Source organism: Pelecanus crispus, chromosome 5 (genome assembly GCF_030463565.1).
Source record: "Pelecanus crispus isolate bPelCri1 chromosome 5, bPelCri1.pri, whole genome shotgun sequence".
Lineage (NCBI taxonomy): Eukaryota > Metazoa > Chordata > Aves > Pelecaniformes > Pelecanidae > Pelecanus > Pelecanus crispus.
This window is the reverse complement of record NC_134647.1, coordinates 80,334,539-80,349,075: the sequence shown is the minus strand read 5'-3', so window position 1 is coordinate 80,349,075 and position 14,537 is coordinate 80,334,539. Positions and strand designations below refer to the sequence as shown.

Genomic DNA, 14,537 nt, shown 5'->3' with positions numbered 1-14,537 from the left:
AATACTTCAGAAGTGTTAAGGAATCAATCGTATACGTAAATATGAACATATATAAAAATATATATTATTATATATACATTATTTATATATATGAATATATAAATATGAAGTGTTTAAACAAATACAATAAATTACAAGATTTGTAATAAAAGAGGCATTATTAGACTAACAAAACACGCACACTGTACTTCCAAGTGCACTTTTACCTGCTCTCAAAACCATGAGGGACAGGTCTGACTACATACACGCTGACGGCTCTTTTACATGGGTTAGGTCAAGTATGTAAGTAGGGCAAAGGATGCTCGTAAATACCGCAGATGTATTTGAAAAGAGAAGAGGAATCCTTGAAAAATTTGGTCCTAGGTCAGCTCTCAATGACTTTAGTGCAAACCCATAAACCTGGATTTTTGACTTACTGGGAGATGTATGTATTTCACCTCTCGCTGAATCTATCGAAGTTGTGGTGCTGAACACCTCAGAGTCAGGTGGAAAACCCCAGCCCCGCAAATGCTTCTGTGCTTCCTTAACTTCAAGTGACATACCTGCATTGGAGTTACCGAATAAGCTCAAATATGGGCAGGACAGTGATGCCTGTGACATGGGTCAAGTTACCACACCACCTTCCTTTAATCCCAGAGCGGGAAAAAGCCTCACCTCGCTGAAAAGGTAAATATGCACATAACACCTAAGCACACCAAGATGAAAAAAAACTCCTCAAAATAGCAATAGTAACAAAGAAGGTTTTTTAAAAGACTGAGCCCTTTTCAGAAGTCGTAAAAAGTAAGCATCAAGCAAAAAAGTTCTATTTATTTTCTTAAATTAATAAAATCTGGCATGTACTCATGTTTCGTCTGAAATAAAAGAAGGCAAAATCCATTTTCAGTGGCGGGACTACAGGTCAAATGTACGTCACCTGTAAAGTTAATCCAGCTAAAATGATGTCCTGCTCTCCCCATTCGCAACCCCACCGTGGCTGCTGGCCGCGCGGCACATTGCTGCATGTGCCGTGGAAGGAGATTTCCGCCGGGAAAGGCCGTGCCATTTCCTCAGAGCACTTACAAGCCAAGAAGAAAGCTTCTCTGTGAGGTATCATAAACAAACTCTTGTGACATGCCTTTATGACGCTGCCCCAGGGAATACATTAAAAATACACGGCAGACAAGCTCAGAATTGCTGGAACAGCTTGAGATAACCCTTGCCCTTGATGGCGTGGCTGCTCTTGCAGCTACCCACCCTCTCCCCATTCCCGCACTGCTCTGCGTCTCTGCAGATCTGTGCTGACGGCCTAAAGGCCAGGAAGAGGGATCACCACCACAGAAAAACTGCATTTCCCCTTCCAAGCACAACTCTCAGCACAGTATATGTCACCTGGCAGGCAAGAGGAGGGCTCGACAGTAGATGTACAAAATTACTTCAGTACAATTGGGTGCAGGAACGTTGTGTACTCTGTGGCCAGTTCCTGCAGCACTAAAAAATAGCTGGAAAGCGGAAGGCCCTAACAGAGCAGTAAATGTCATCGCAGCGGTTTCTACAGGTGCTTCCCCGCTCTGTGTGAAGAAGATACGGACAGTGTCTTTGCCTTGGGGATTTAGATGGCGTAGCGTACCAAAGTGCACTGCAGTGCACAACCCAGTAAGTCAGTGAAATGGCTTTTCTTTCCTGTGCTTTCTCAAGCAAGCCCATTTAAAGGAACCCTAAGTGCCTCAGCATTCAGCTGCTAAAGCTGAATCAATTACTAAAGCTCGAGGTACGGGAATTTGCTTAAAGAGCCGGCCATTACCCACAGAATCACAACAGCCATGCTTGTTACTTGTGTTTACAGCTTCAATAGGAAAAAGGAGACGACACAAAAAATGCAAGTTCCTCCCTTTTCAGGTCCTGTCATGGCACGTAAAATAGCAGTGTGAGACCGTACCACTCCACAGATCTCAACCTTTTAAAAAGCAGCATTTTAGGTTTTGTCTGCTTTTTTGCTAGCACTGGTTCAGTGGCACGGCTGTTGGCTGCAGAGGTAGCTTCCTGATACACGTGTTAAACACTGCCCTGCCTTGGCTTTTTGGATGGGATGACAAAACACCGCTTAAAACAATGGTGGGCACTGGCTGTTACCAGGTCTTCCAGCTTTGCTGCTTTGGCTGGAGCAGAGCCGCCGTCGCCTGCAGTGGGAAATCCTTACAGAGTTGCTGCTGTCTCTGCTGGGTGGAGGGGAACGGACCATTTGGAAACCTTTCAGCAGGAGGCCTTTCGATCAGTAACTAAAACATCCAGGGATACATTCTAGAGACCACCGACAGAAACCTGCTACCTAGGTTTTGGAGAAGCCCAAAGCCTCCCTTCCCAGCCGCCAGAGCCCGATGGTCCCGGGCGGCTGCAGCAGTGCTCCAGGCTCCCCAACTCACTCTCAGGTCACCTTCCTCAAGGTCTAACTTTCCAACAAACTGAGATTATCACCATATTCCTCTAATACAAAATGAAGAAATGTCTTAAAAAGCCAAAGTTTTTTCACAGATCAGAAAAATCTCATCTCTGGGCACACAGGAACAGAGCAATGAGGGTGAGAGAGCTCATAAAATACTTAAAAGGAAAACTGTTTTCAGGATACTACTCTCTTCATTGTCAGAAAACTCAACAGTGTATTGTGCGATTTAAATCTTCCCCCGCAATGACAGCATAACCCCATGCCAGTGCATGAAACCAATTTCATTTCATTTTACAATATTGCAAGTCTAAAAACCAGTATAAATCATGAAAAGTAGAGGTTTTTCCTCATATCTTCTATATTTACATTTCAGGGTAGTGTAAAATTCAAGGAAGTTAGTTTAGACATCTCTCAATTCTTAACAGTGCTGCTAAGGCATTTACAGTTAACTGAAAATACCTGCACAGAATGAAGAGTAGCAGACAAGGCATTTATGCAGTCAGAACAAGTGGAAACCCAGAGCAGTGATGAACGCTTTGGAAGAGGTCAAACTGCCTATGAATACATGAAATTACCAAGGAGCTATATATTGCATCTCCATTTGGAGCTAATGCAGTCTCCTGGAAAAGGGCCAAATGCAGTCTGTGCCTTCCGAATGGCAATTCCACCGGAGTCAATTGAGCTCTATTGGCTTGTATCGAGGCTCAATTTGGCCCAGTAACTCCAGCAGTAGGGGTGAGTCGCATTAATACCATACGCATTGTAAAATCTTACTCAAGCTCTCGCAACAAGCAACGTTATTGTGTATTAAATTGGATTCCAAGGTATTGACATAAATTGCAGTCTGAGACTATTCTGCCTAGAAAAAGACTGAAAGTAAATGCTGGAAAATCCCCCAAACTATATGGGGGCAATTCTGCACTCACCGGTTGAAGTAACAAGTAACCACTGCCCCAGCAATCGTCATTTGCTGACAGGCAAGAATGAATTCACTAGTCCAGATAAGGCCAACGAAATGATACCATGCCATGTAGCAAATTCCAGACAGAGCTCTGTATTCTACTTGTCCTCCTGAAGTAGTCTGTGCAGTACCTGGAGTTGGGATTACACCACTGCATTATTATAACACACCAGACAAGGGGGGGAAAAATAAAAAGTACATATAAAGTGCTTCTGTACCCTTTTTCTTAACTTTTCTTCAATAAAATTATAAAAAAATTAATTCAGGTGCTAGTTAATTCTATCCATTCTAGCAAAGTCAGAGCACCAAAATTTTGTAACTGAAATAGAATTTTGAAAAATAAAATCTCACAAAAAGCAAAAGCTTGGGTTTAAATTGGGATTGAGACACAGCTGCCAATAAAGTCAAGAGGACAGCTATGAATTAGTAACGATTTCTGAGAAAGCATTACTCAAGATTTGAGTAATCAAATGCTTCAGCAGTAAATGAAATCTTAATTTTCTTCATTCGAATTTCAAATAAACCCAGTCAGTTACAAAATGCTTTAGATTTTTTTCTATAAGCAGCAAAAGAGAAAGACTGCAGAAAAATATTAAGGATGCATATCATATCATTGCAACAAAACACAATTATTATTTTAATTACTATTACTAATTAGAACGACGGCAACTAGTTTTTTGTTCTCTATACTTTGCAATCTTCGTGCAAAATACAGGCACATAAAGGCAGCCTCTCAAAAAACAAAAAAAAACCCCAAAGGCAGACATCTATATGGTAGTATATGCTCCAACGTTACTACTGTATTCAGGAACATTAACAAATTCACATATTCAAGCTAAAAAAAATTGCCCCCACTTCTGTCAATAACAAAGAATTTATGCCATATACAGTAGGTGGTTTTTCATAAAAAAGTTCATGTCAGGCTTTGCTTCTGTAGTTTTGTCATGAAGACTGACCTCTACGCGGGGTAAAAACTGGCCGGATGGCCGGGCCCAAAGAGTTGTGGTGAATGGAGTTAAATCCAGCTGGCGGCCGGTCACAAGTGGTGTTCCCCAGGGCTCAGTACTGGGGCCAGTTCCGTTTAATATCTTTATCAAGGATCTGGGCAAGGGGATCGAGTGCACCCTCAGTAAGTTTGCAGGTGACACCAAGTGGGGTGGGAGTGTTGATCTGCTGGAGGGTAGGAAGGGTCTACAGAGGGACCTGGACAGGCTGGACCGATGGGCCGAGGCCAACGGTATGAGGTTCAACAAGGTCAAGTGCTGGGTCCTGCACTTGGGTCATAACAACCCCATGCAACGCTACAGGCTTGGAGACGAGTGGCTGGAAGGCTGCCCAGTGGAAAAGGACCCGGGGACATTGGTCAACAGTCGACTGAATATGAGCCAGCAGTGTGCCTAGGTGGCCAAGAAGGCCAACAGCATCCTGGCTTGTATGAGGAATGGTGTGGCCAGCAGGAGCAGGGAGGCGATTGTGCCCCTGTACTCGGCGTTGGTGAGGCCGCACCTGGAATACTGTGTCCAGTTTTGGGCCCCTCACTCCAAGAAGGACATTGGGGTGCTGGAGCGTGTCCAGAGAAGGGCAGCAGAGCTGGGGAAGGGTCTGGAGCACAGGGCTGGTGGGGAGCGGCTGAGGGAGCTGGGGGTGTTCAGCCTGGAGAAGAGGAGGCTGAGGGGAGACCTCATCGCTCTCTACAGCTGCCTGAAAGGAGGGGGCAGGGAGGGGGGGGGGTGGTCTCTTCTCCCAAGTAGTTAGTGATAGGACAAGAGGAAATGGGCTCAAGCTGCGCCAGGGGAGGCTTAGCTTAGATATTAGGAAATACTTCTTCACCAAAACAGTTATTAAGCACTGGAACAGGCTGCCCAGGGAAGCGGCTGAGTCCCCATCCCTGGAGGGATTCAAAAGACGTGCAAATGTGGTGCTTAGGGACATGGTTTGGTGGTAGACTTGGCAGTGCTAGGTTAACGGTTGGACTTGACGATCTTAAAGGTCTTTTCCAAACTAAATGATTGTATGATTCTATGAAATGTATGTATGTATGGTAAACTAATTCTGTTTGCTTTTTACGAGCCTACTGAAATAACCACCTGCAGTAACAATAGTAATGGCTTTGTCTTTCCTGGCCAACCTTACGCATGTGCATGTGCACAGCGCTGTGCTCTGCTGCGTAGAAATCAGGCACATCCACCTGTGAGTTCACCACTGATCACTTTGCTATCTAGATATCGTAAACTGTTTTTGTTACTTCACAGAAATCCGTTTACCAATGCAAACATCTGTGTCTGACTGATTCCCTGTCTTCTGGGCCTACTGTGCATGCAGAATTTTGTCAACAGAATTACATGCAGTGCTATCTTTCATATGTCAGTCTTAGTAGCACGGATAAACTTTAAAGCTATCCTAGACACCCTGCTGAGAAAAGTATATGCCATTTTCCTCATCACTCCACTGTGATCTATCTGTTCACACAAGCTAAACTTTCTCAACAAAGCCTTGAAATATGGTCTAATTTGTCAACAGAATATTTTTCTCCAGCTATATAATCACGATTCTTTCTGGTGTACTAATCACTCTTAGAAGTGACATTAAGAAGTCAGGAAAACATTAAGAAGTCAGTACAGAACTGAAGGCCCTACAGCTGAATCACCAAATCTGAAAACCTCTGATCAGTACAAATGTTGACCTGCTGCAAATACTTCAAAGAAGTGTTGTTAACAGTGCAAATGGGCACAAGTGTTTGCAGCAGAATTCAGAAGTTTCTCCATCTGACTCTGCAGCCCAGCGCCGCGCCATTCTGTCAGCCAGCACAGCAACGCAACGATACTGAAGTCAGTGTGCACGTGCAGTATTACTAGTTACATTTTGGTACCTTCAGCCTTATGTCAGACGCTCTCATTTGGCAACTGCTGCTGCAAGGTTTTGCTGATGCCTGGAGCAGTAGGCTGTTGTAAAGGACGAAAATTCCTGGGAAGTCTAGTTCAGCAATTTCCTTATCAGAAACAAAGAACCACTGACCAGAAAATACTGAGAGCCTGTTCATCAGTTCCTGTTAACATGAAAATATGATGTGCCCTTCCCACTGCTAAGTGAGGAAAGGTTCTGGCATCATACACCAAATCTTCATGCTTCCTGCAACAGAATTTATTGTGTTATTTTATTTAGCTTTTTTCCATGTAGTGGTATTTACAGCTAAGCCAGCTGATGGTAATTGGAATGTCAAGGACCCTGCAGGAAATACGTTTTTATTGCTGGTTTTGCTACTGCACAGCTTTATGCGGCAGTTTTATTGCTCAATTGCCTGTAGGATGCACCTTCATTACACAAAAATCTCACACCGCCTTATCCTATATTACATACGTAGTATTTATGCCATGTGGACTTCACAGCTCCTGCATGCTGGAAAGTTGAAAGACATGCTCTGCTGTGCCACATGGCCACTTCAGTTCTGCAGTGAAATGCCACACAAATTAGCAAACAATAAGACTCAATGACCCTAAGACATATATATCAGCTTTTCCAAAGCACAGCTGAATTCCATTCCTAGCCAGCTAATGGTTCTAGCTGGTGCCACTGTTTGTGCTGCCTCAAGTCTCGTGGAGTCTGGCATTTCTCCTAGGTTTCTAGGTCTGGAATTCACTCAGTCTCTGCTGCTCTTACAGATTCTGAATTACCAAGGTACTTAAGCAGGTGCCTGCCTTAAAATCCATAAGCAGTCCCACCGATTTCAGTAGGATTATCCATGTGTTTCAAGTTAGTCATGTGCATAAGTACCATTCCAAGTGCAGGCAATAGTGTTCTATAGCTCCCAAGAAGTTAGTCTTTTCTCAGAGTAACACTAACTTTTGGAGGGGATGTAAATAAGGTGCCTGTGTGGTCACATAACAATCAGGTGCACCACAGCTGAAGCGAGGATTGAGTGGCTCCAGAGCTGTAAGATGCAGAGATGCTATGAACATTATATAACTAGTGAAGATTCAAGGAAAATATTAAGAACAGGTGCAGCACAGCAGCAAGCCAATTTCACTTGCCCATCTCTCTGTATTAGGCAAAAGACTAGTGTCTTTGTAAGCATTTCTTTTTTTTTTTTTCAGCTTTCTTGGTATATTTGCATTTAAAATATAGTCTGCAGAGCCCCAGAAAACACATTTGTGAGAATAAAAAGTCAAAGTGTCAAAACCAAGAAAACCACTGCCTGTATTTTACAAAATGAATCTTGGCTAGGCAACTATTGTCAACAGAGAGCACAAATTGCTCAAAGAGAGCATATCTTGGGAGATCTTCAGAGAAGTACTCTCAGCTGTTGCAAAAAGTCCCCAAGACTCAAAAAGCAAAACAAATGTCCTCCATTTACAGGGCGATTGTAGAAAAGCGGTAGAAAAAAAGCTGTTCTGCCAATGCATTATTAACCATACAGTACTGTATGTATTTATTTTTACAGGATGGGTAAGTACTGGTCATCCTAGAACAGCAAACCAACCCCCAACAAGCTACCTTACTGTGAGCTGCTTTAACAGGCAGCACTTCAGAGGACTCATATTTGGGTTGAAAATTTGAAATAAAATCTAAAGGACTATTCTCAATGACAAATCTAGTCTGCTGTTCCTTTGTCCAAGTTTAGAACTACAAAACAAATCTGAGGTAGAGCATGGGACTCAAAATCCAAACAACTGTCACCCTTCTTGCTGACACCGACCTCTTGTGTCACCGCAACAAAGCTCCTCGACCTGAGCGCTGAATAAAACAATCCTTCGCTACCTCCCCAGATTGCCTTTGTTGTCTTCGAACTCCTCTCAGGAGGAGTTACTCTGCAAGCAGAGCAGCTGTAAACAACTGAGCAGATTCAGAAGAAACTTTCTCACACTACTTTATCGGCATCTAGCGGGCCCTGGTGCTGCTGCAGGTCATTTACATGTTATTTACATAAATACCTCAGCCCCTGGACTTTGCTAAGAATTCTGTTTACACCTGCTGGGTAACAACAGCCACCATTTAACATAGACAGCTTAACAAAAAGAATAACTACAAATACAAATGATAAAATTAATAGAATCGAGTTTTAACCAGAAAAATATTCAAATAGGTAGAGTGGTGTTTTTCTATCTGCATTCATGCTTAGGCTGTAAATTAGAATTGGTTTGCGTTATTGATCAAATGCCCATTCTCTTCTAAATATTAACACGGTAACTGTTAACAGAAAAATCTTACAAGGATTGACATCTACACTAAAAATATCCTGGCAGAACATCCCAGTCGAAACATTTTGTTTTACTAGATTCCTCATATGAGCAACACACCGACAGTTCAAGTGCCTGGAAATGACCTTCTCTTCTTACGCTAAATCTGCAAAAAGTCAATTCTTTCAAAACTGGGAGCATCCTAGAAACTTTAACGTTGCTCTACAGTGCAGCAAGATTATGCTGCCTTCTGTACTGTACTGTTTGTATCACTCGCTGGAAACATCAGCATTCCTATTATGCTAGGGAGAAGACAAAAAAATAAAATAACTTTGAGCCAGAAGATGTTTGCTGCACTATGAATGTAACAGCAAGTCACAAACTGTTTGAATCTTACTCTCCAAGCAGGCAGGGGGAAAAAAAAAAGTTTAATGGAAATGTCTAGCAGGAAACAGAATATAACCAATGAAGGAAAATGGCACAACATGGAAAAAGCATAAAAAGCCTCTCAAAGGCGGTTGTCTTTGGGTTTTATTTCCCTGTGAATACATGTGGAATTTGCTTTCAGATATAATGTGCAAGTCACTACTCTCCTGCAAAGTCTGTAAAAGCATCCAGGAAATACCTGACTAGTTCCCCATCCTGCACTTACCATCGAGCTGTTTCTGTCATATGAGCTAAAATATTTCTACTCTTCTAATGATCGCTACGTTTCCAAAAGCTTTTGAATACAACAGACTCAGCTGGCATTTTCTAAATTTAGATTTAACAATGGCAAGCTTCCCATCCTTATGTGTGCATATTAACAGTACCGGTGAATTCTCCTGTGGGTAATGGGCCAGCTCAGCTTAACATCAAGGATGTAATATTTCCTCTAATAGTTATTGTTAATTATGTATGTAGCAAATCTGTGTGTTATCATTCATTTTATTTACCTGCTACTAGGTTTACTGTAATTAATGTTTACCTTAAACTGCATCTGATCCAAGCAGGTGCATGAAATGAACAGTTCGTTGATAGCTCAGGAGATGCTCCTTTCTATAAAGGACTGGTCTGAACCCGTGATAAGGTACCCCACAAGGCCAGTTGGAAAATCACTGCTGCCTGGCTGATATGCGCATACATGGGATGAAGATTTTGCAGAAAAGCTAACAACCACACAAAGCTGTGTCTAGCACGTAACGCTGCCCCTGTAAAGGGAAGATTCAGCTCAGAGGAGCGTGGAGAAGGAATATCCATGACACCTAGAAAAGTGAATCTGCTTGACTATTTCATCAGCCAGGAACAGCTCACAAAGAGACTGCAGGTTGGCCATTCGGCCTTGCTAGGTCTGACCCGTTCGCAGGAGAAGCAGGTTATCAGCCAGACAAGTGCTTCAAGCAGCCGTTTCTGACAGACAGGAGCTACTGGGGGAAAGGCAGCAGAAACAGAGAGCGCCTTGCAAACCTGCATGACTCTCAAACGAAAGCTGGAGGGAGGCAGATCCTAGCCTAGCCTAAGCAACAGGTGAGTGATTTGCAATGCCAGCATGGACCGAGACAGACGGACTACCATGTTACAAGTGAAGTGGGTCTTGTGGAGGGCCGGAATTAACAGGGTGAGACTGAGGTGGAAGCAGTTGTGATGGAAGAGTGAGGCACCCGACCCATGGAGGTGGGGAATACTGCCCGTTTTGCCAAATGAACTCTGCTACAGAAAGGTTGGAGGCTTCTCTGGCCTAGCAGGGATCTGTAAGGCTGTACAGAGGAGTTACTGCAGCCACCGTCTCAAGGGGTGGCGGAAACACAAGATAAAATGGTAACACACAAGCATTTGTAAAGCTAGGCTGTGTTTGGTTTTCCACACAGAAACCACTGCCAAAATTCAGAAAATAGAAAACCTGTGAATAAATACAGGAATGACAAACAACTCTCTCTATCCACATCAATTCTGCATCACCTCTAACCCAAAGGACAAAAACTGACTCCTAGCAGTGGCCCTAGAAATTTAAAATGAAAAAAAACCCAACCAAAACTAAACCCCCAATCATAATGCTTCCTATATACAAAGGCTGTCGTCTGCATGAGGAGTTATCCCAGAGCAATTCCCCTCTTTGGGTGATGTTCCATAGAAGAACAACCTCCCCCTCCCTTGGATGTTGTGATGCTGGGCCAAGGGACAGCATCCAAATTACCCTGGTTCAATCAGCGACAGTTCTTACAGTGCTATGTCCCTCAGGAATACCACTTCCACACTCCAAATCTGTTCTTGCTGATCTTTCATAGTGATTGACTATTTCTACAGAGCACCTCCCCTACAACTGCAAGAACCTCTGGATTAATCCAAATGCTGCTGTACCAGTCTAAATAATGATAGCAGTTGTCACTGAACTACTGCTCAGAAGCAACGTTCTGCCTCCATGACAACTGGACAGTGTTCATAGTCAGAGGAGATTTACATTCTCATTTCGTAACAACTGCACTAAAAGCTGTCTCCTCCCTCCTGTTGTTTTCTTCATTTAAACACATCAAACCTATACAGTATCTACCACAATCTAATCATAAATTAAAAAACTGAGGAAGAACAAAACTAAAGTCCACATATTGGAGCAAAATCTCCCTTCTGTAGTGCTATGACTCTCAGAACGATGGCAATGTTGAAGACTCCAACAAGGGGGTGAGAACCAAAAAAAGGAGAGAGCAACACAGCTGTGTAACAGTGCTAGCCCACATTTTGTACACTAACACCAGGAGGTCCCATATTTAAGAAGTGAACTTAGGAAACAGAGAGCATTCATCCAAAAAGATGGAAATCATACACTTACCTGCAGTTCCTAAGCTAAGTAGTACAGCAACCCAAAATACCCAGAACACAATGAGAACCAGAAAGGTCCAGAGTGGTTGGAACAGGAGGAACGGAATTCTGCCAATGATTTTACCAACAATTCGAAAGAGCTGTACAGTGAACTGAAGCCTCTTTCTTAGTACAAGTATAAGGGAAAGCAGAACAACCTGTTACAGGAAATAAAAAGACAAATTGTTGGGTTTTTTTCCTTAAGAAAAGTTAGCAGAGTTGTCAAATGTGGGATCGGGGGTACAGATTTCATGAAGACATTGACAGCAAGACATTTTACACAAACTTACTGTGCACTGGAAAAGCTTTCCGAGACACTGCCTATATTCTCAAAGAGCACGTGGATTAAAACCTGATTTTCTGAAATTACTACTACTGTTTCTTTAAAACAATAGGATTCATAAAACTGTAATTCACCCAGTGGAAACAGTCTGGTTTGCTTTACAGCAAACACAAATGGATGTGACATGCTACACATTCCTTTCACGTACCCTGTATGTCATGAACATTTAAACTTTCTTCCTACTCAGGTCAGCTTGCCACTGTTCACAACGGCAGGAGGACCGGTCCTTTTCTGCAGAAAGGACAGTAGCACAACCAAACTAATTTGAGAGCTGTGTATGTATGGAAGCAAAGCAGAGAGAAAATGAAACCTCATTTAAATAAACTGGTTTTTTTCCCCAAAGTAAAAAAAAAACGCCAACAGCAAAACTCTGTGTCAAAAAATCCACGATGTCCCCAGTTCTTTGTATATGGCAAGGAACTATGAACAGCAATTAAAAGAGAGGTTGGAATCTATAAAATAATAAATGCAACCAGTGGCAGTTACTTCACTAGCTTTCTTGCCTGCTCTAGAAAGAAGCTGCCAGTTCTGAAGAGAACTGTGACCTGCAGCAGGGGACGTTCCCACAGTTCTGCAAATGACAGCCAGTTATGCTGGAACACACACGCGTATGAAGGAACCTTTTCTTACCCCTTTAGTATCAACAGAAGTAGAAAGGTCATAACTTGCAGAGGATATGAAAAAAATCTGATCTGTGACACATTTACATTTGTCACTGTAAACTGTCAGACTGTTCATATCTGGTGAATTCCAGTCTATTGATCCTACTTCAATTTAAGACAACAGAGGAACAATCATTTTGACAAATACCTCATGAAGTACAAAATGTCTGTACGCCCATATGGAGCAGTGACTCCTCTACCATTGCAACATCAGAGTGAAAAAATCTTAAAGTAACTTACTTTTAAAGTAAGTTGCAAACCACACTCAGATTTTCTGCTGGAAAACAAGGTCCATAAAAGAAAAGCAGAATTTAACCCCATAACTTGAGGCCTAGACACTGCTGCCTGTGCTTCACTACCCCTTTCATTGTCTCAAAGAGCTGCCGCCCCCTTCTCCCACTGACAGGGTCAGCTGAATCCACAGATCTCACGTTCGTATGGAGCCAGTGTCCCTCTGTACACTCAACATGATTCTCCAGTTAGCTGATGCAGAGAAGAAAGGGGATGGAACACAATTCTTGCATTTCTACACCACCACTGCTAACAGTGTTTGTACAGGGTTGAAGCGTGGCAGAGCCTTGTGCTGGCAAACAAATTGCACAATGAAGACAGAAAACTATTTAAACGAGTGCAAGCAGATCTTACAATTGATTCGCATTTTCAAATCTGAAAGGAACGAGGAATTATTTTTACTGTTGCAGAACCACCGTAGTTCAAGTTTTCAAGTTACAGCCTCGGCCATTGCTTAGGGTAAAACGCTACTTACAGTAACTATTGTTGAGAAGATAGCATATCCGAGGAGAAATTTTACATTTTCCTTTTCTGTTTCCAATTCAGTGCTGGGATCGTTCCTGTAGTCGTAATAGAGCCACCAGAGAATACCTGAGACAACTGAGCAAACAAGAGCAGCATGAAGGCGGGCAGCGCTCCGCAGGCTGCAGCACACTGCTGTTGGCAGGCTGACGTCTGCCTGGCCTCCCTCCCGAGTCTCTCGCCCTTCCGCCTAACCCAAGCTCAGCTCAGCAATACTGTCGCGTAGCAGAGAGGCACAGTATCAACGATCACAGAGCAAACTGACACAATGGTCTGTTAGTCTGAGGTAAAACCGCAGCAGAATGTTTGGTTTTCTTGCAGGTATTCTAAAGCTCGGGCATGTAATTTCATCGAGGAGATACAAAGCGAACTTTCATGGAACGACAAGCTTTTGCTGGACGCATTCCTATAGTTCTCCCTTTCTAAAGCAGGCAACGTAAAACTTCACGAAACTTTGAAACAGTAGCATTTTAATAACTGCATTCATCTGCCAAAAGAAATGTCGTTTCCAGGCAGCTATATAAAAATCATCATCCCAACACTCAGCAGCTGGAACAGCACAGCCAGACCTTGGCACCCAAAGGCAGGCAGGGCTCAGCTTGGAAATGGCTGCGGTAAGCTTAAGGTTACGGAGGACGGCCGTGGAGAAAAAGGAGAGCTGTTTGTTCAGCTGCCTCTCCTCCAGTTCAGCGAGATGCTCCATTTAGCTAAGCATATGCTAGAAGGTAAATATACTTACACAACAACCCAAATACAACCAGTGCAATCAAAGTATGGACCAGAAGCGTCCGAATGAATCTGAAGGCTAAAACCAGGATGAAAGAGAAGGCTGAAAAATACACAAAAGTAAGTTTATTATGAGTGTTACAACCCATTTAACTGAACTCTTATTTATTTTCAAGATAAATTTAAGGTTCTTCAGGAATTTGGGCGTTTATTTTTAAACAGCGCTCTCAAAAGCAACAGCATTTAGTAAAGCTGGCAACCTTTTTAACATTTAAAACACACAGTTACCTGTAACTTACTAATAATGAACTTATAACTGAAATATTTCACCTTGGGAATTATTAGCTTTTCAATAGTATTTTTTGTAATATTTAAGTTAAAATGTTCATGCTGATGCCATTTCTTTCCATCAACAATTTCTTACAGTCCCCTGAAATGAGGTTTATGATCGTACCAAGGAACACAGGATCTGATATTCCACAGAGCTGTATTTCATCAGTCTATTAAAGGCCTCCTGATAAAACATGATCACTCTTTCTTAAAAACAACCCTGCCCAGAAAATATGAAAAAGATTACTTTTAATTTAAAAAATAGAAAGCTAATATA

The 14,537-nt window shown here is 42.5% G+C and overlaps 1 protein-coding gene across 1 annotated transcript in view; it reads right to left on the bottom strand.

Moving 5' to 3' along the window:
• SLC44A3 (solute carrier family 44 member 3) overlaps positions 1–14,537 on the bottom strand; it is a 41,410-nt gene that overhangs the window by 19,419 nt on the left and 7,454 nt on the right. Inside the window, exons 7-10 of the mRNA XM_075711233.1 lie at positions 13,944–14,033; positions 13,158–13,282; positions 11,358–11,544; positions 3,346–3,511 (exon numbers count right to left, since the gene is read on the bottom strand). Coding sequence (XP_075567348.1) covers positions 3,346–3,511; positions 11,358–11,544; positions 13,158–13,282; positions 13,944–14,033 — 568 coding nt within the window. The remainder of the gene's footprint in view (positions 1–3,345; positions 3,512–11,357; positions 11,545–13,157; positions 13,283–13,943; positions 14,034–14,537) is intronic.